We start from the raw sequence: 13,179 nt of genomic DNA, 5'->3' as shown, positions 1-13,179 counted from the left end.
AAATTTCGTTGGCATTGATAACAAATACCTCCCTTATGCATAGATAATAGCTGCTATTCGCTACTGACCACAAATTTCTAAGGTTAAATTCGCATGCAAAAATGTTCAATTCGTTATTTGATTGCATTTCATAAAATGGACGGGAATTTCTTAAGCACTAACATCGTTGATATTTAACTAAAAAGAATCAGGTGTTTAGGGTCATATGATTTTTTAACGATATTTCACAATATAAAATCAATATCATAGAGCATTTTTTTATTTCTAGGGTAAATAACCACAAAAAATATTAACAAAGGTCACTAAAGACAAAATAAGGGCAATGGAGGCAAAAGCAAACATTTTTTCGCGATTTATTAAAAAGGTTCGATACTAAGAAATTCGATATAACAAAGTGCAAATTTTCTGGCCCCCCTGACTACGTATAATCAGGAGTTAACTGAAGTCATTATAAAGGTGACTAAATGGTTCACCACTAGCCTGAAAGCGAGCGGAAAAGATTTAGAAAAGATTATAGTGGAAAAGATTTTACACCTGCAACAATTGATAATGGCCCGCAACCTAATTACTAGTTTGCCAACCTTTTTATAATCCAAATTGTTTGAGTAAGTTATTGCTTAATTCCAAAGATAAATTTGAAGCTCTAAATACTGGTTGTGTGCAGTGGCATAACTATGGAGGGGATTAGGGGATAGATCACCCCCCCCCCCCCCAAAGCCTCACGAGAAATAAATAAAATATTAAAAGCCACTGTGTACGAGGCAGCTGTCGTCTTCCTTGCCTCATTTCCTTTCCCGTCCAAAGTCAGCGATAACTCCTTTCCTTTCGGTTCCCCCACCACCCAACCCCTTCGGCGACCGGAAGTGCTTGCATGGTCACGTAAGGTAAGACATCTTGCTCAAGAACATGATCCTGCTATGCACCCGAACGAATACCTGAAACGCTGACCAGAGGAAGACGACAGTACCCTGGGCAGTCGACGTGTGTACAGTAGACTCTCGTTAATACAAACCACATTATTACAAAGTTCTCGTTATTATGAAGCAAATCGTTGGTCCCGACGAAAAGGCCTATCCAAGCTATAGTAAAAGCAACGCTATTACGAAATTTTCATTTTTACAAACCTCAGTCCTGGTCCCAGCGGTAACAAAATGAACTTTATTACGAAGTTCCACAGAAAAGCAACAGCATGTAGGTCGATATACACAATGCTACGTTCTCATCATTGATCTACGTTTAAGATCTCTTCTTGTACTGTGCCCAAGAGCTTCAATTTTTGTTCTTTCTTCAGTACCTATGAGATATTTCAATATGCATGCAACATCATATAACAAACTCCATTCCTGGTATAGAATTATGGTGACCCACTCATTAACACTCGTAAATTGTACTTACAGTAAGTCCTCTTCCTACGCACATTGCATTTATTAACTCTCAGAGATATGAACATTCAAAAAATTCAAGCGCAACCGAAATTTCAAATATGGCGCCTTTAGAGTTTGCCGATACAACACGACGTGGTGTTGAGGAACTCACTCTTTGGGCATAATCAGAACAAAATATCATTTAATATGGTGTGAAGTCAGGAACTGTTCAGTGTTTCACCCATTATTTCTTCCTGCTGACAGCAATTTTTTCGGCTCCAGCTACGTTCAGTCCATCACAATCGTGAGTTAACGCACGATTGTGATGCAGTATTGCATTCTGCAGGATAACCACTCTCCTCGATGCCTTGTAAAGGCTTATAAGCTTACGAGCAAGGTCTTGGAACTCATCTTCTTCGTATATCAAGGACTTATGCATAACTTAATCACGTATTTATACACTTTACAATGAAGATTATAAGTGTGGGGGATTGAGGAGACAAGAAATTTTGACAAAGTATAATTTTTTTCTTTCAATGATTCCTAAAAGAAACGTTCATATGAACTTCGTTATTACTCCCGTGAACTTCATAATATCAAGAGTCTACTGTATTCAAATGAGGGAAGAATGAAGTGTGATTGTTTCTGACATGAGTTCTTCTCTTTTTCTGCACAATTTTCCCTATCAATCCCAAGGCAACGACGACGAGAGGGCCATGGCAACTTACAACTGTCTAATTTTGAATTATAATAACTGCATCTGCTTAAAGTTAAATTTTTATCGCCAAAATGATGAAAAATGTATTTCCAGGCATGCCATTTTTCAAAAACTTTTTCCCGACCCCCTGTTATCTGGGAGGGGGGGAGGGTCACTCCAGGTCATCCCATCCCCCCCAAAGCATATTCGTAGTTACGCCTGGTAGTGTGTATTTACTGTGTTGTCATACCCCTAATTGCTCAGCTGTATATGTTGGTCAAACAGGATGTGCCATCACACCCGAATAAAAGAATATAAGCACTGTTTCATGACACATGATGTAATTTCCCAATTTGCAAAATATCTAAAAGAAGAAGACCACGATAGTGATTTCACACCAAGTTCTTTACTCCCCATGCAAAGGCCTCAAGCTGGACTCTCTCGAAAACTTAGAAATTATACTGCATTCCAAAACTAACAATGTAAATGTTTCATATGACATGCTCCCTTCCCAATCACCCCTCCCCACCTTACCTTTCTCCCCTTGCCCCCCGCCCCCCGTGATGCAATTCCTTTATAATGCTGCCCCCCAACCCCTCTCATTTTGGATCAGTCCTGCACTCCTCGCCTCTTCACTCCTTCCCCTTCCTCCTCTAATCCTCACTGAGCATAAAAGGGGCTCGCAGTGAACCATTTGGTCACCTTGATAATGACTTCATACTAGTCGGAACCCTGGGTTGAAACAATAAGTTTCTGAGGAACATTACTAAGTGATTTATTAAGCACATTAAGGGAGGAGTACATTGCATGACAGCATCTTCAAATTAGCTGGACATGGGAAACTATTGAAGATGATTAGGATAAGCCCATAAACCAAAATTCTATGAATGTATAAAAATTATCTATGATTTCACCAAAGCAATGAGGATTGATAAGCAAGACCACACATTCGGTGAAAAAATTATAATAAAAAATAATTTTCCATAAAAACCGTTACCTTCTGAATGTTCATGAATATGAAAAAATACAGGATGTGGGTAGAGTGAATCAAAGGAAACATTACAAAACACTACTTCTTAATGTCGCTTATATGCCACTCATATTTACATGCATAGATGGATATGGAAAAGATTCTCGCATTAAATTTGAATGGAAATTAGAAGTACTCAGGAAATTTTCTCACCTTCCTATGGCGACAGATAAGTTCACCATCAGGATTCCACACTGTAGAAGTGTTGAATAAATCCTGTCCTTCTCTTTCTGGGATAGATCCACCAACCAAATGGATTTTATTCTCAGAGGCCATTTCCTTTAGGAATTGGCTAGTCTCCCCATCCGGAATTTCTTCAGCATACTTTGGAAAGTAATCTGAGGGAAGAGTGAGCAATCAAATTAACGGTACTCAATTATAACTAACTGTAAGCATAAGTACAAATATTTGTACATCAACAAAACACAGTTGTACTAAATATCAAATTATAGGGATGTGCGAGTAGTACTTTTTGACCTCGAGTCAAATTGAAAACTACTCGCGAGTATCGAGTTGAGCATGGTAATTTCAGGACCAGGCAATACCACAACGCACGGTCCAATATTCTCATTTTCCAATCCCCTTGTAAACTTTCTTTTCTGAATGCTTTGCATGATGTAAAAAGGAAAAGATAATGAGGAATGTCGCTGGTAATAGTCAGAATTAGTAGAATGTGGCATTTTTTTAGTGTACCCCCCTCTAAAATTTCTGGTACCCCCCTAGAAATTCCTCCTAACTTCCTCCAAACTAATCCGCAGAACTTCTACTGCTAAGGACTTATCGCTCCAAGGTTTTTTGCGCAAAGGATTTTTGCCAAAGGCCCTTCGACTCAAAGGCTCGGAGACTCTTGTCTCCAAACTCTGTCCTTTGAACGATGCCCTTCGACGCTGCCCTCCGACCCAGCCCACCCGGATATCAAGACTTATATAGCTAGTACGTTGGAGGAATACCTACACCTGGCAATCTAGGGGAAGTGGGTGCTGAGGCATAAGAATGCAGTTTGGAGTGATAAGTACTCCACTTTGTCCTATCATAACTGTCTCTCCCTCCAATACCTCATCTTACTATGTCTTTCCCCTCCTTGAATTCCAATGGCTTGCCTCAACCAGCTATCACACCACTTGGCTACGTCTCCAACCCAGGAGATAGAGGAGAGGAAACCCAGCAGTACGCTGTTCTCCCCCAACCCCGGCTTGGATGACGAGACGTTTTCCAGAGGTTCCAGTCAACATGGGCGCCTACCGGGAGTTTTATACCGATGCCGCTAACTTGGACATTGCTGTATACCCCCTACTCCTTTGCAAAATCCTCCCCTCCACTCTGACACTGTTCGGCGGTCGGCCAGCTCTCTTCCCTCTCGGCTCTCGCAGCGAACACAGCAGTCGACTGAGAGAGTGATTTCTTATAAATCATTTTTGGTGCCGGCAGGTAAACACAGCTTTGTACTTAGTTTCGGTAATGTTTCTTATGAGATTATTAGTTATCATCGTTGCTTTCTGTAATAATTTTGATTTTTTAATATCTCAACTTGGAATACATTTTAATTGAAAATGACTCGTAATTTTGTGACAATTGTTTCTTTGACAGCTGATTATTCTTGTGTCAGCTGATATTTGTGTCCACGTTACAGTATTACTGCCTGCAGATAATTGCCTTTAGCTACATACTTGTGTGGCTGGACAAATACACTCCAGCAAAAATTGCAAGATTGGAGAACTTGGGAATTGTTATTAAAAATGATATCAACAATATTTGTGGATCTTGAATCTTTTTAGAATTTAAGTGGACGAAGTGAACAAAAGATAGAACGTAGCTTTAGTTTTATAGACAAAAAAATTTCTTAATTTCTCACTTTGTGTAATAAACCTCAGTAGTGGCATAACTATGGGGGGGGGGGGTGAGAGGGATAGATCCCCCCCAAAGCCTCAGTGAAATAAAAAACATATTTCAAACTATTGTCTAGTTTTGAAATTTAATAACTGCATCTGCTTAAAGTTAATTTTTAGTGGGAAAATGATGTGAAATGCAGGCATGTTATTTTTCAAAAATTTTCCCCAACGGGGATGGGGAATCGCCACCCCAGCCTATCCCATCCCCCCCCCCCCCAAAGCATAGTCCTAGTTACGCCACTGAACCTTATTAGCTCTTGTTTTTTAAGTTCAAGAGGGAAAATAAACACATCAAAGGAATAAGGGTCATTCCATTTCAAATCACCCAAGCTATTTTCAAAGATGTCATAATAACTAAAAACACCAGAATGTTCAGCATGAAAATATCTTCAGGAAACCATTTTAAAAACTTTTCCGTCATAAAAGACATTCAGTCAAATTCTTTCCATAAAAACTCAGGAAAAATTTGTCAATACTAACTTTTTAACACCATAAATTTTTATAAAGGAAACAAGACACACTAATAAAATGTTATTTCTAAGGTGTTTACTAAAAAAAACTACTTGCAGTATAAGTTTAAGTACTGAAAATGCTCTCCTTTTTTCCCCAGAGCTTTTCTAATAAAGATGGCACCATTTATGTTATCAAACACGGGAAAAACCGGTGTTGTCTGCTAAAATCTAAAAATTATGTATTTTTTAATAGAAATCTTAACAATTTTTGCATATTATCTCAAGGTTTGAGTAAAGAAAATAGGGTAAGATATAAATATGTCGCATAAGAAAGTTTGAGCAATGCAGCGGTCCACTCAGATTACCTCGACTGCGCTGCCGGGTCAGAAGACGGTCGGCTGCCGCCGCTGATGAAAAGGTATTCAGCGCCTACGTCATCAACTGCTATAATGGTTGACTGCTACATACGTATACAGCAAGCTGAAACTCCCAAGCCCAGGCAATAGAATGGCTTATCAATTTTAAAAACGATATTATTACATGAGTTTCATGATAGCCCTCCGTGTCGGCAGATTTTTGTACCTTCAAACCTCGACAGCTCCGTAACCAAAACTACTCGACTCGACTTGAATTTTCAAGTACTCGCACATCCTTATCAAATTACCAACATCTACACTGTTCGGTGTTATTGCACTGACACTGACTGGATGGCTATTTAAAAGTTGATTACATGAGCTTAACACATTCAGCGTGGAGCATGCCAATTGACGTGCTCTGCCGGTTGGGAAGGGAGCCCACTTCTCCGCCTCCGTGCGCAACTAATATCCACTCCCGAGTCTTTCAACCGTATGCATGGCCTTCAGCAAGCTTCCCTCTTTCAAACCGTGTGCGCTGTTTTTAAATAGCACCGGTTGAACGGAAGTTATGACGTGAAAACCTCCCTCTATTTTTCATCCATATTTTGCATTCCAAATCAGTATGTGTCATTATTTTTTAGCAATATTAATGAATGAGATACTTATAATATTGTAGTTTATATGTAACATTTCATCTTTTTCATTTTTTTCACGCCAAATTATGTTAAATACACATTTTTAAACCATAAAGTTGCATAGTATATTCTATGTTTTTAGTACTTTGTCTATTGCTTATTTTATTTGTAGAACTTAAAGAACTAAGAATAAGGATAGCTCTTAATTTTTTGAGCCCTATAAGTATTAATTTTATTTTGCTGCCTATGTTAACATGTTAGGATACTTTATTTTTCTACAAAAAAATTGTCATTGAGACCTCAGGGACAGAAAAAATTCTCCATAGCACATGGCAAGGGAGGCAGTAAATTTTCATTCCAACTTTGTCAAAATATTATATTTATTATTTTAACTAGTTGACTGCCTTCATATTTACAGTGATTCACAAAAAAGTGCCAAAAAAGTTAATAAATATATAAGTAGGTGTTGCATCAAAAGAATAATTCATAATGAAGATTTCATCTGCATGCCTGTTAATGAAAAATATGCAAACGTAAATGTTAACTTTACCATGACCTCCGCGTGTGATCTGACTTTCGATGTCGTAAATTATTCAGTAGTCATAATATCTGCCCATTTTTGTCTATCTACGCGTGCATAGTATTTAACAAGCCACTTTAAAGATGTGTGGCATAGGTTTCCTATGGCAGGCATTCACTAACCGTCAAACATTATATAATAGTACCGCTGCCATGCATTGTTGATATGTGTTGCTAGCTATCATTGAAATATAGTCATAATTTTCTTCGATTTAATATTAGGGGAGTAAAAATTTTTAGGTTTCTTGGAATTCTAGGACTTTTTAATAAACACATATTTTTTTAGGATCTCAACACTTTTTCTTCTAAAAAATAAATGCACTTTCTCTCTTCGCTGCAGTAACATTCTTTACACTTCAGTGAGGCTTCCTTTTGAAAATGAGACCAATATGGTGACAGAGATAGACTCTGAGGACATTTTTTTCTTTCCTCAATTCAGCAAATGAGGGAAAACTGGATGTAGAGAGCGGGCTGAGGATGAGGTAGAGGAAAACGTAAGGGACCCATCTACGAGGGAGACAATGGTTTTTGCAAATCTGTCTTTGAGCCCTTTTTCTGGAGCCAGTGGTTCCAGTATTCCACCCTAAACCACAACCTCCACCTTTGCTTCTTCCTCCCCTCCCTCCACCCTCCCAACTCCTTCTCCCTTGCCCTACCCCGACCTTCAACACCCTCTCAACCAAGCAGTATTGTGTGGGTTGATAATCTGGTGGACCCTCAAAATATCCCTTTTGGATGTGGGACAGGCCGCAAAATTATTTTGATCTCCTATTTACGGGTAGTTTTTTTCAGTAAGTTGTCAAGGAAACAAACATATTTGCGGAGGAACCCTTTCTTAAAGGTCCCTCTGCAAGAGCTTGTATGATGGACTGAAAAAACCCTATGAGCAGGGGAGTTCAAAGTTTTCCTGGGACTTATCTTCCCCATGGGGATTATTTGTCCACACCAGCTAGCCGACAACTGGAGTACTGATGCAAAATTTAGGCATCATTATTTCTCTCGTATCATGCCATGGAACTGGGGACATGATAGTGAGACATGTTCTGAATTTCAGCAGAAATCCGGTGGTTGGAACATCTAAGGAACCCATTTTCAAGATTAGGCCTATTGTGTAGCACTTTCACCATATTATTGAAACAGAGCATTACACTCGGCAGAATCTATGTATAGTTGAGTCAATGGTGGTTAGGAGAGGAAGGCTTTCATTATGTCAGTACATAAAATTGAAGCTCGTACGTCATTTGTTTCCTTTGAATAATTCCAAATGCTCGGATTAGATTTTGTGAAATATGTACATAATACAAGAATACCTGTAAATCGAGGTAGCAGCTGTCGAAATCAATTCATTCTCGTGCATAAAAAAACCTCATTTTATTGTTAGTCCAGTATAGGTTATGCTTACTGAAAATACTTCATTTCATTTGATCCGGGATGCATCGTCATACGTGGATTTCATTACTCATAGAAGTGGGGCCCCATAGTACAGTCAATGTCCTTTTTTTTCTTATGATAATCCCCAACACCAATGACAAAAACCCAGCGCAAATAGCTTTACTGCAAGCTTCGTGAACATCTGTACTTATCCTGAAATATAGTCATCATGCTCATTTTTTAAGCCCGGCGATATTGAAAAACTTAGCACATCAATTGATGTGGTGGTATAATTTTTGAAAAAATTATAAAAAATTACTAAAATCATGCATTAGGAACTGTACTAAACACAAATGAAGGAAAAAAAAATTTTATCGGCTGATTCTGACGACTTCCATGAAAATCGGTCCAGCATTGAATGTGCTAAAATCTTGAAAGAAACTTGAGAGAAATTGGAATGCTTTACAATGACAGAAGGATCATCTACAGTTTATATAAAAACCAAGTAGCCGTGATATAAAATCAAAGAAAAGGCCACAAGAGTGAATAAGGTGTCATATTCATGGATAAAAAATTAGCATACTAAAATTTGCTGATGACATAGCTGTCATAGCAGTGACAGATATGGATTTGACGAAGATTCTGATACAATGAGTAGGGTAATGGGTAAATATCATCTGAAAATAAGCATAAAGAAAACTAAAAAATCAGAAAGCAGCAGAAGAGAAGATGTCCGACTATCATTAAAATAGGGAAACAAAAAGTGGAAGAGGTGGATGAATTGTGTCAATTGGCAAGCAGAATAACAAGCGATGGGAGAGGCAAGAAAGAAATTATCAGTAGAATACCTTAAGTAATGACAGTATTCTACAAAAACGATTTACTTACAGTTGGAAATAGAAACAGAAAGAACAAAACAATTTATCAGAGCTTGAGCATGCTTCTCCATGGAACTGAGGCATGGACAACAATAGCAGCCTACAAATCAAGGGTGGAGGCTTTCAAAAAGTGGTAGAACAGATGAACGAACCTTAAGTAGAGTATGGAACAACCTTATTTGGCATTTCTTGAAGCATGATGGCCCAATGAAGACAATCGTCATGAGAGAGGTGGACAGTAGGAACAGAAAATACCTCAAAGAAAATGATGCAACAGGTGAAGATGGATGAGTAAGAGAATAAATACATAAGCATGAAAAGATTGCGCTCATGCCCTACAGGATATCCTGAAGGACTTGTACCCCATTCTCTCCAAACATAAATCCACCTCCCAGATTTTCCCTTCTACTCCACGGATCACTTATAAGAGACCACCTAATCTAAGTACCAGCCACCCGCCCTGTTCAAAAATCTCAGTCGGTCACCACTACCCCACCCTCACCATGCAACCGTCCCAGATGTAAAGCCTGCACTCCTCCTTCTCTCCACCCCCAGCCTCTTTCCTCCCCAAACTTAAATGCCCTCCTCCCCCGAAATCTCATCCTAACCCCCTCCCCATACACCTCTCCCCCTTTTCCCTTGTCCAACGCACTCCTTTACTCCCCATTCCGTCTCAGGCTGAGGAAGAAGTCACTACTTCGAAAGCTTCAAGTTTTATTTTCCCGCGTGAATATTTCTTTTTAATCAAAGCTCCCTTTTCTGCTTCATTTCATCTAACTTAGAGCAAGATTTAATCCTCATCTAATGGAGAATAGGAAGCATGACATAAATCTACAGAATATTCCACATTCTTGAGTTGTCACATGGGAGCCTATACTTTTTCAAGTAATCTCCCATATCTCTCTTACAACTGCCCACCTTAAGGCATTCTTATTTTATTAATCAACCCATTTCATTCAATGAAAGTGAATGAATTATAAACTTCTCAGAGAAGGCTGTGAAACTACCAACAAGGTTAGAATGGCAGTAAAATTAGTTAAAAAGCTTGCTGCAAGAACAGCTTATTTGCTCCCAAAGACAACATGATAATGCTGAACACCATTAACATATTGACTATGAGTGCAGCAGCAGTGATTCAGAACCACAAAAAAAGTAAATAGCAAACAAACTCATAACCAAATCACTGAAGGAAATCATGTTACTCCCCCAGCCCATTTTAGACGGCAAGGTATAGAATGAAAGTCAAAAAGGAAAAGTCAACAAAAAGTGAGGAAATCCCTATTTCGCGAACAAAATGAAGCAATGGGCACACACTATTACTCCATCACTCCAATCAGTTCAAGAAAAAAGTGACCCCTCCTTATCTTAAACATTTTTATCACCTTACAGGGAAGCAATGGCTTATCAGAACCATTCAACACTCCTCAGTTAGGAAAATAAAATCACCATAATTTATTCACAGGTGTATGCATTAGATCCTCACAGATATGCATAGTAAAGCTACTGTCTCGCACTGGCAAACCAGAAAGATCAACTAGGAAAGCACAGAATTGGACCTCATACCCTATGTTCCGACAGTAAAAAAGCAACACTTGATAGGATATAAGTGATAGCATTTGCTACACACATCATTTAGTGCGCCAAGAAGTAAGGCAAAGAAACTGGAGAGCCATCTAAAAATTGTTGATTATTAAACTTTTTGTGATGCTAGGGCCAATTCTTATGTTGGTTTGTGATGGATGGGATGGTTATGAACTCTAGCTCCAACTCCCTAACCCTTAGACTCTGAGGTTACTTTCTTAAAAGAATAAATGACTTGAAAGGATCATAGTAAGTAGCTTCGAAAATACTTACATTCTCTGCCTGGTTTAGTTCTTTGAAGTAGATACACGCAAGATCCACAGCCAAAATTTAGGCTAAAGAATAATTAGTAAAACATTAAGGGACAAATAGAGTAAGATAATAACCTTTTAAGGTTTTTATTTCCTTATCCTTTCTTCCAGTAAAATATCATACGCCATAAACGTACATTCTGAAATATTTTCACCAGCTATACGATGAAATAAAGCAAACAGGAAAGCCAAATAGCTGCAGGTAAACAATGCAACACGTGAGGAATGAATTCGGGAGGCAATTTGAGGACGATTTCGCTCGGCGGATCACAAAGGAAATACAAGAGATAAATCAATCCTTTCCACTTATGATAATACCCCTAGCATTAGATGGAGCCAGCAGCTCATTTTACTAATTAAGGTTCAAGCTACAATAAATTAGAGGGAGCCCTCCTGGCATCAACAGAAGCAAAAATATTTACCTGTGCCGTAAGGCGAGTTAAAACATTCAGGCAGCACGATGATATCACAATTTTTTCTTACAAGCTCTTCAATCTTCTCCTTAGCCACTTTCAGGTTTTCATTCTTGTCCTCCCTAGCGATACTCTGGACAACTCCCAAGCGCAGCGCTATAGACAAAATGAAGCATAGCTATTTAATTTGAAATCGACGTTAACCATACACCACTTAGACGCATATTAAACATAAACGAATGGAACGACAAACTTATTAGAGGGAGTTACTCCTGACCAAAACTTCGAATTCCATCACAAATGATGGTCAACACAATAAAATAATTACACTAAACCTATTTAAAATCTTAAAAACTGAAGCACGCTTACACAGTTTCTCCATACTGGCCCAGCTACTGAATAGAGATCTAGACGATATGGGGGAAAGCCTTCGCAAGATAACATTTACGACCATCTGAAATACACAGACATGATAAACAACGCTGCTAACCGCTTCACTCATCTATCACTTCATCATTCTTAAATGAAGTTTTCTAAATACGAAAGTGCCATCTAATCAGGCGGTCCACTTGTTAGCAAAACGTAAACAAAACATAAGTGAGGCGACAAAATAAGAGCTATAACTAAAAATTATGAGATATTTGCCATAAATCAATGCATTAAAAACTATAAACGAATAATGGTAACATACAATATCAGGTAGAGATTCATGGCATGTTTATGAAGAACTGACTGATTTTCAGGCGAACCGACGAGGCATTGGAAAACACGAGAGACGGTAAATAAAGCGCAACTGGTTGGTCACGAATATAAAGGAAGAGCATCTCCAACACGTTAAATCCTCTAAAAGTGCTGTCCATCACGGCGCATTAAAATAGGTTTACAAAAGTCGCCACTAGTGTCGCTGATGGAGAAATTCATCCGAGTATCACGGGGAAAAAAGGTATAATTGGTATAATTAGGGGTGTAACTGAAATTCACATACATGATTCTGTGATTTATCACATTCATAGCTTTTAAATGCTAATCCTCGCAACTGAAAAGACTATACTGCAAAATATTGAAAAAAAAATGGATCGCATTACACTCATCAACGCGCTACGGACATTTTTCAAAGCCGATTAAAATGCGAACAAAGTGGCGACAGAAATAATCCTTACATTTGATGGAATCGAGTCTCCTGTATACATTCCCCGTGGATCATGTCGGGAAAATATTAAATTCTTGGCGGCAAATACGTTTGAAACTTATTGTTAGTTTCGAATAGCAGCCACAAGGTGCCGCATGGGTATTTCTAGGATGTGCAAGTTGTGCGCAAGGTTAGCGTAGTTGCTCCGTTCGGCTACGTTGCAAGGTATTGCCTATATATTATTAATTGCTTTCCCGATGCAGAGAAGGACGAAGAAGACGAAATCATTCTTATTTTTCTTATAGAAATCTGTATATTAATGTATTTTTATGTTTCTTTTATTTCTGTTGTTTATTTTATTTTAAATACTGTAATAATAAAATCATGGAAAATATGGGGAATACACTTGTAAATACTAATAAATTAATTTATTAGTATTTACAGGTACATTAAATTAAAATCATCACGACCAACTCTACACATAGCTTAGGCTC

At 38.3% G+C, this 13,179-nt stretch overlaps 1 protein-coding gene across 1 annotated transcript in view; it reads right to left on the bottom strand.

Moving 5' to 3' along the window:
- LOC124171884 (omega-amidase NIT2) overlaps window positions 1-12,359 on the bottom strand; it is a 50,174-nt gene extending 37,815 nt beyond the window's left edge. Inside the window, exons 1-4 of the mRNA XM_046551268.1 lie at window positions 12,248-12,359; window positions 11,926-12,010; window positions 11,566-11,712; window positions 3,245-3,429 (exon numbers count right to left, since the gene is read on the bottom strand). Of these exons, the coding sequence (XP_046407224.1) occupies window positions 3,245-3,429; window positions 11,566-11,712; window positions 11,926-12,010 (417 nt within the window). The 5' untranslated portion in view covers window positions 12,248-12,359. The remainder of the gene's footprint in view (window positions 1-3,244; window positions 3,430-11,565; window positions 11,713-11,925; window positions 12,011-12,247) is intronic.
- Window positions 12,360-13,179: the final 820 nt, after the last annotated feature.

Source organism: Ischnura elegans, chromosome X (assembly GCF_921293095.1).
Source record: "Ischnura elegans chromosome X, ioIscEleg1.1, whole genome shotgun sequence".
Lineage (NCBI taxonomy): Eukaryota > Metazoa > Arthropoda > Insecta > Odonata > Coenagrionidae > Ischnura > Ischnura elegans.
This window is presented reverse-complemented; position numbering and strand designations above follow the sequence as displayed.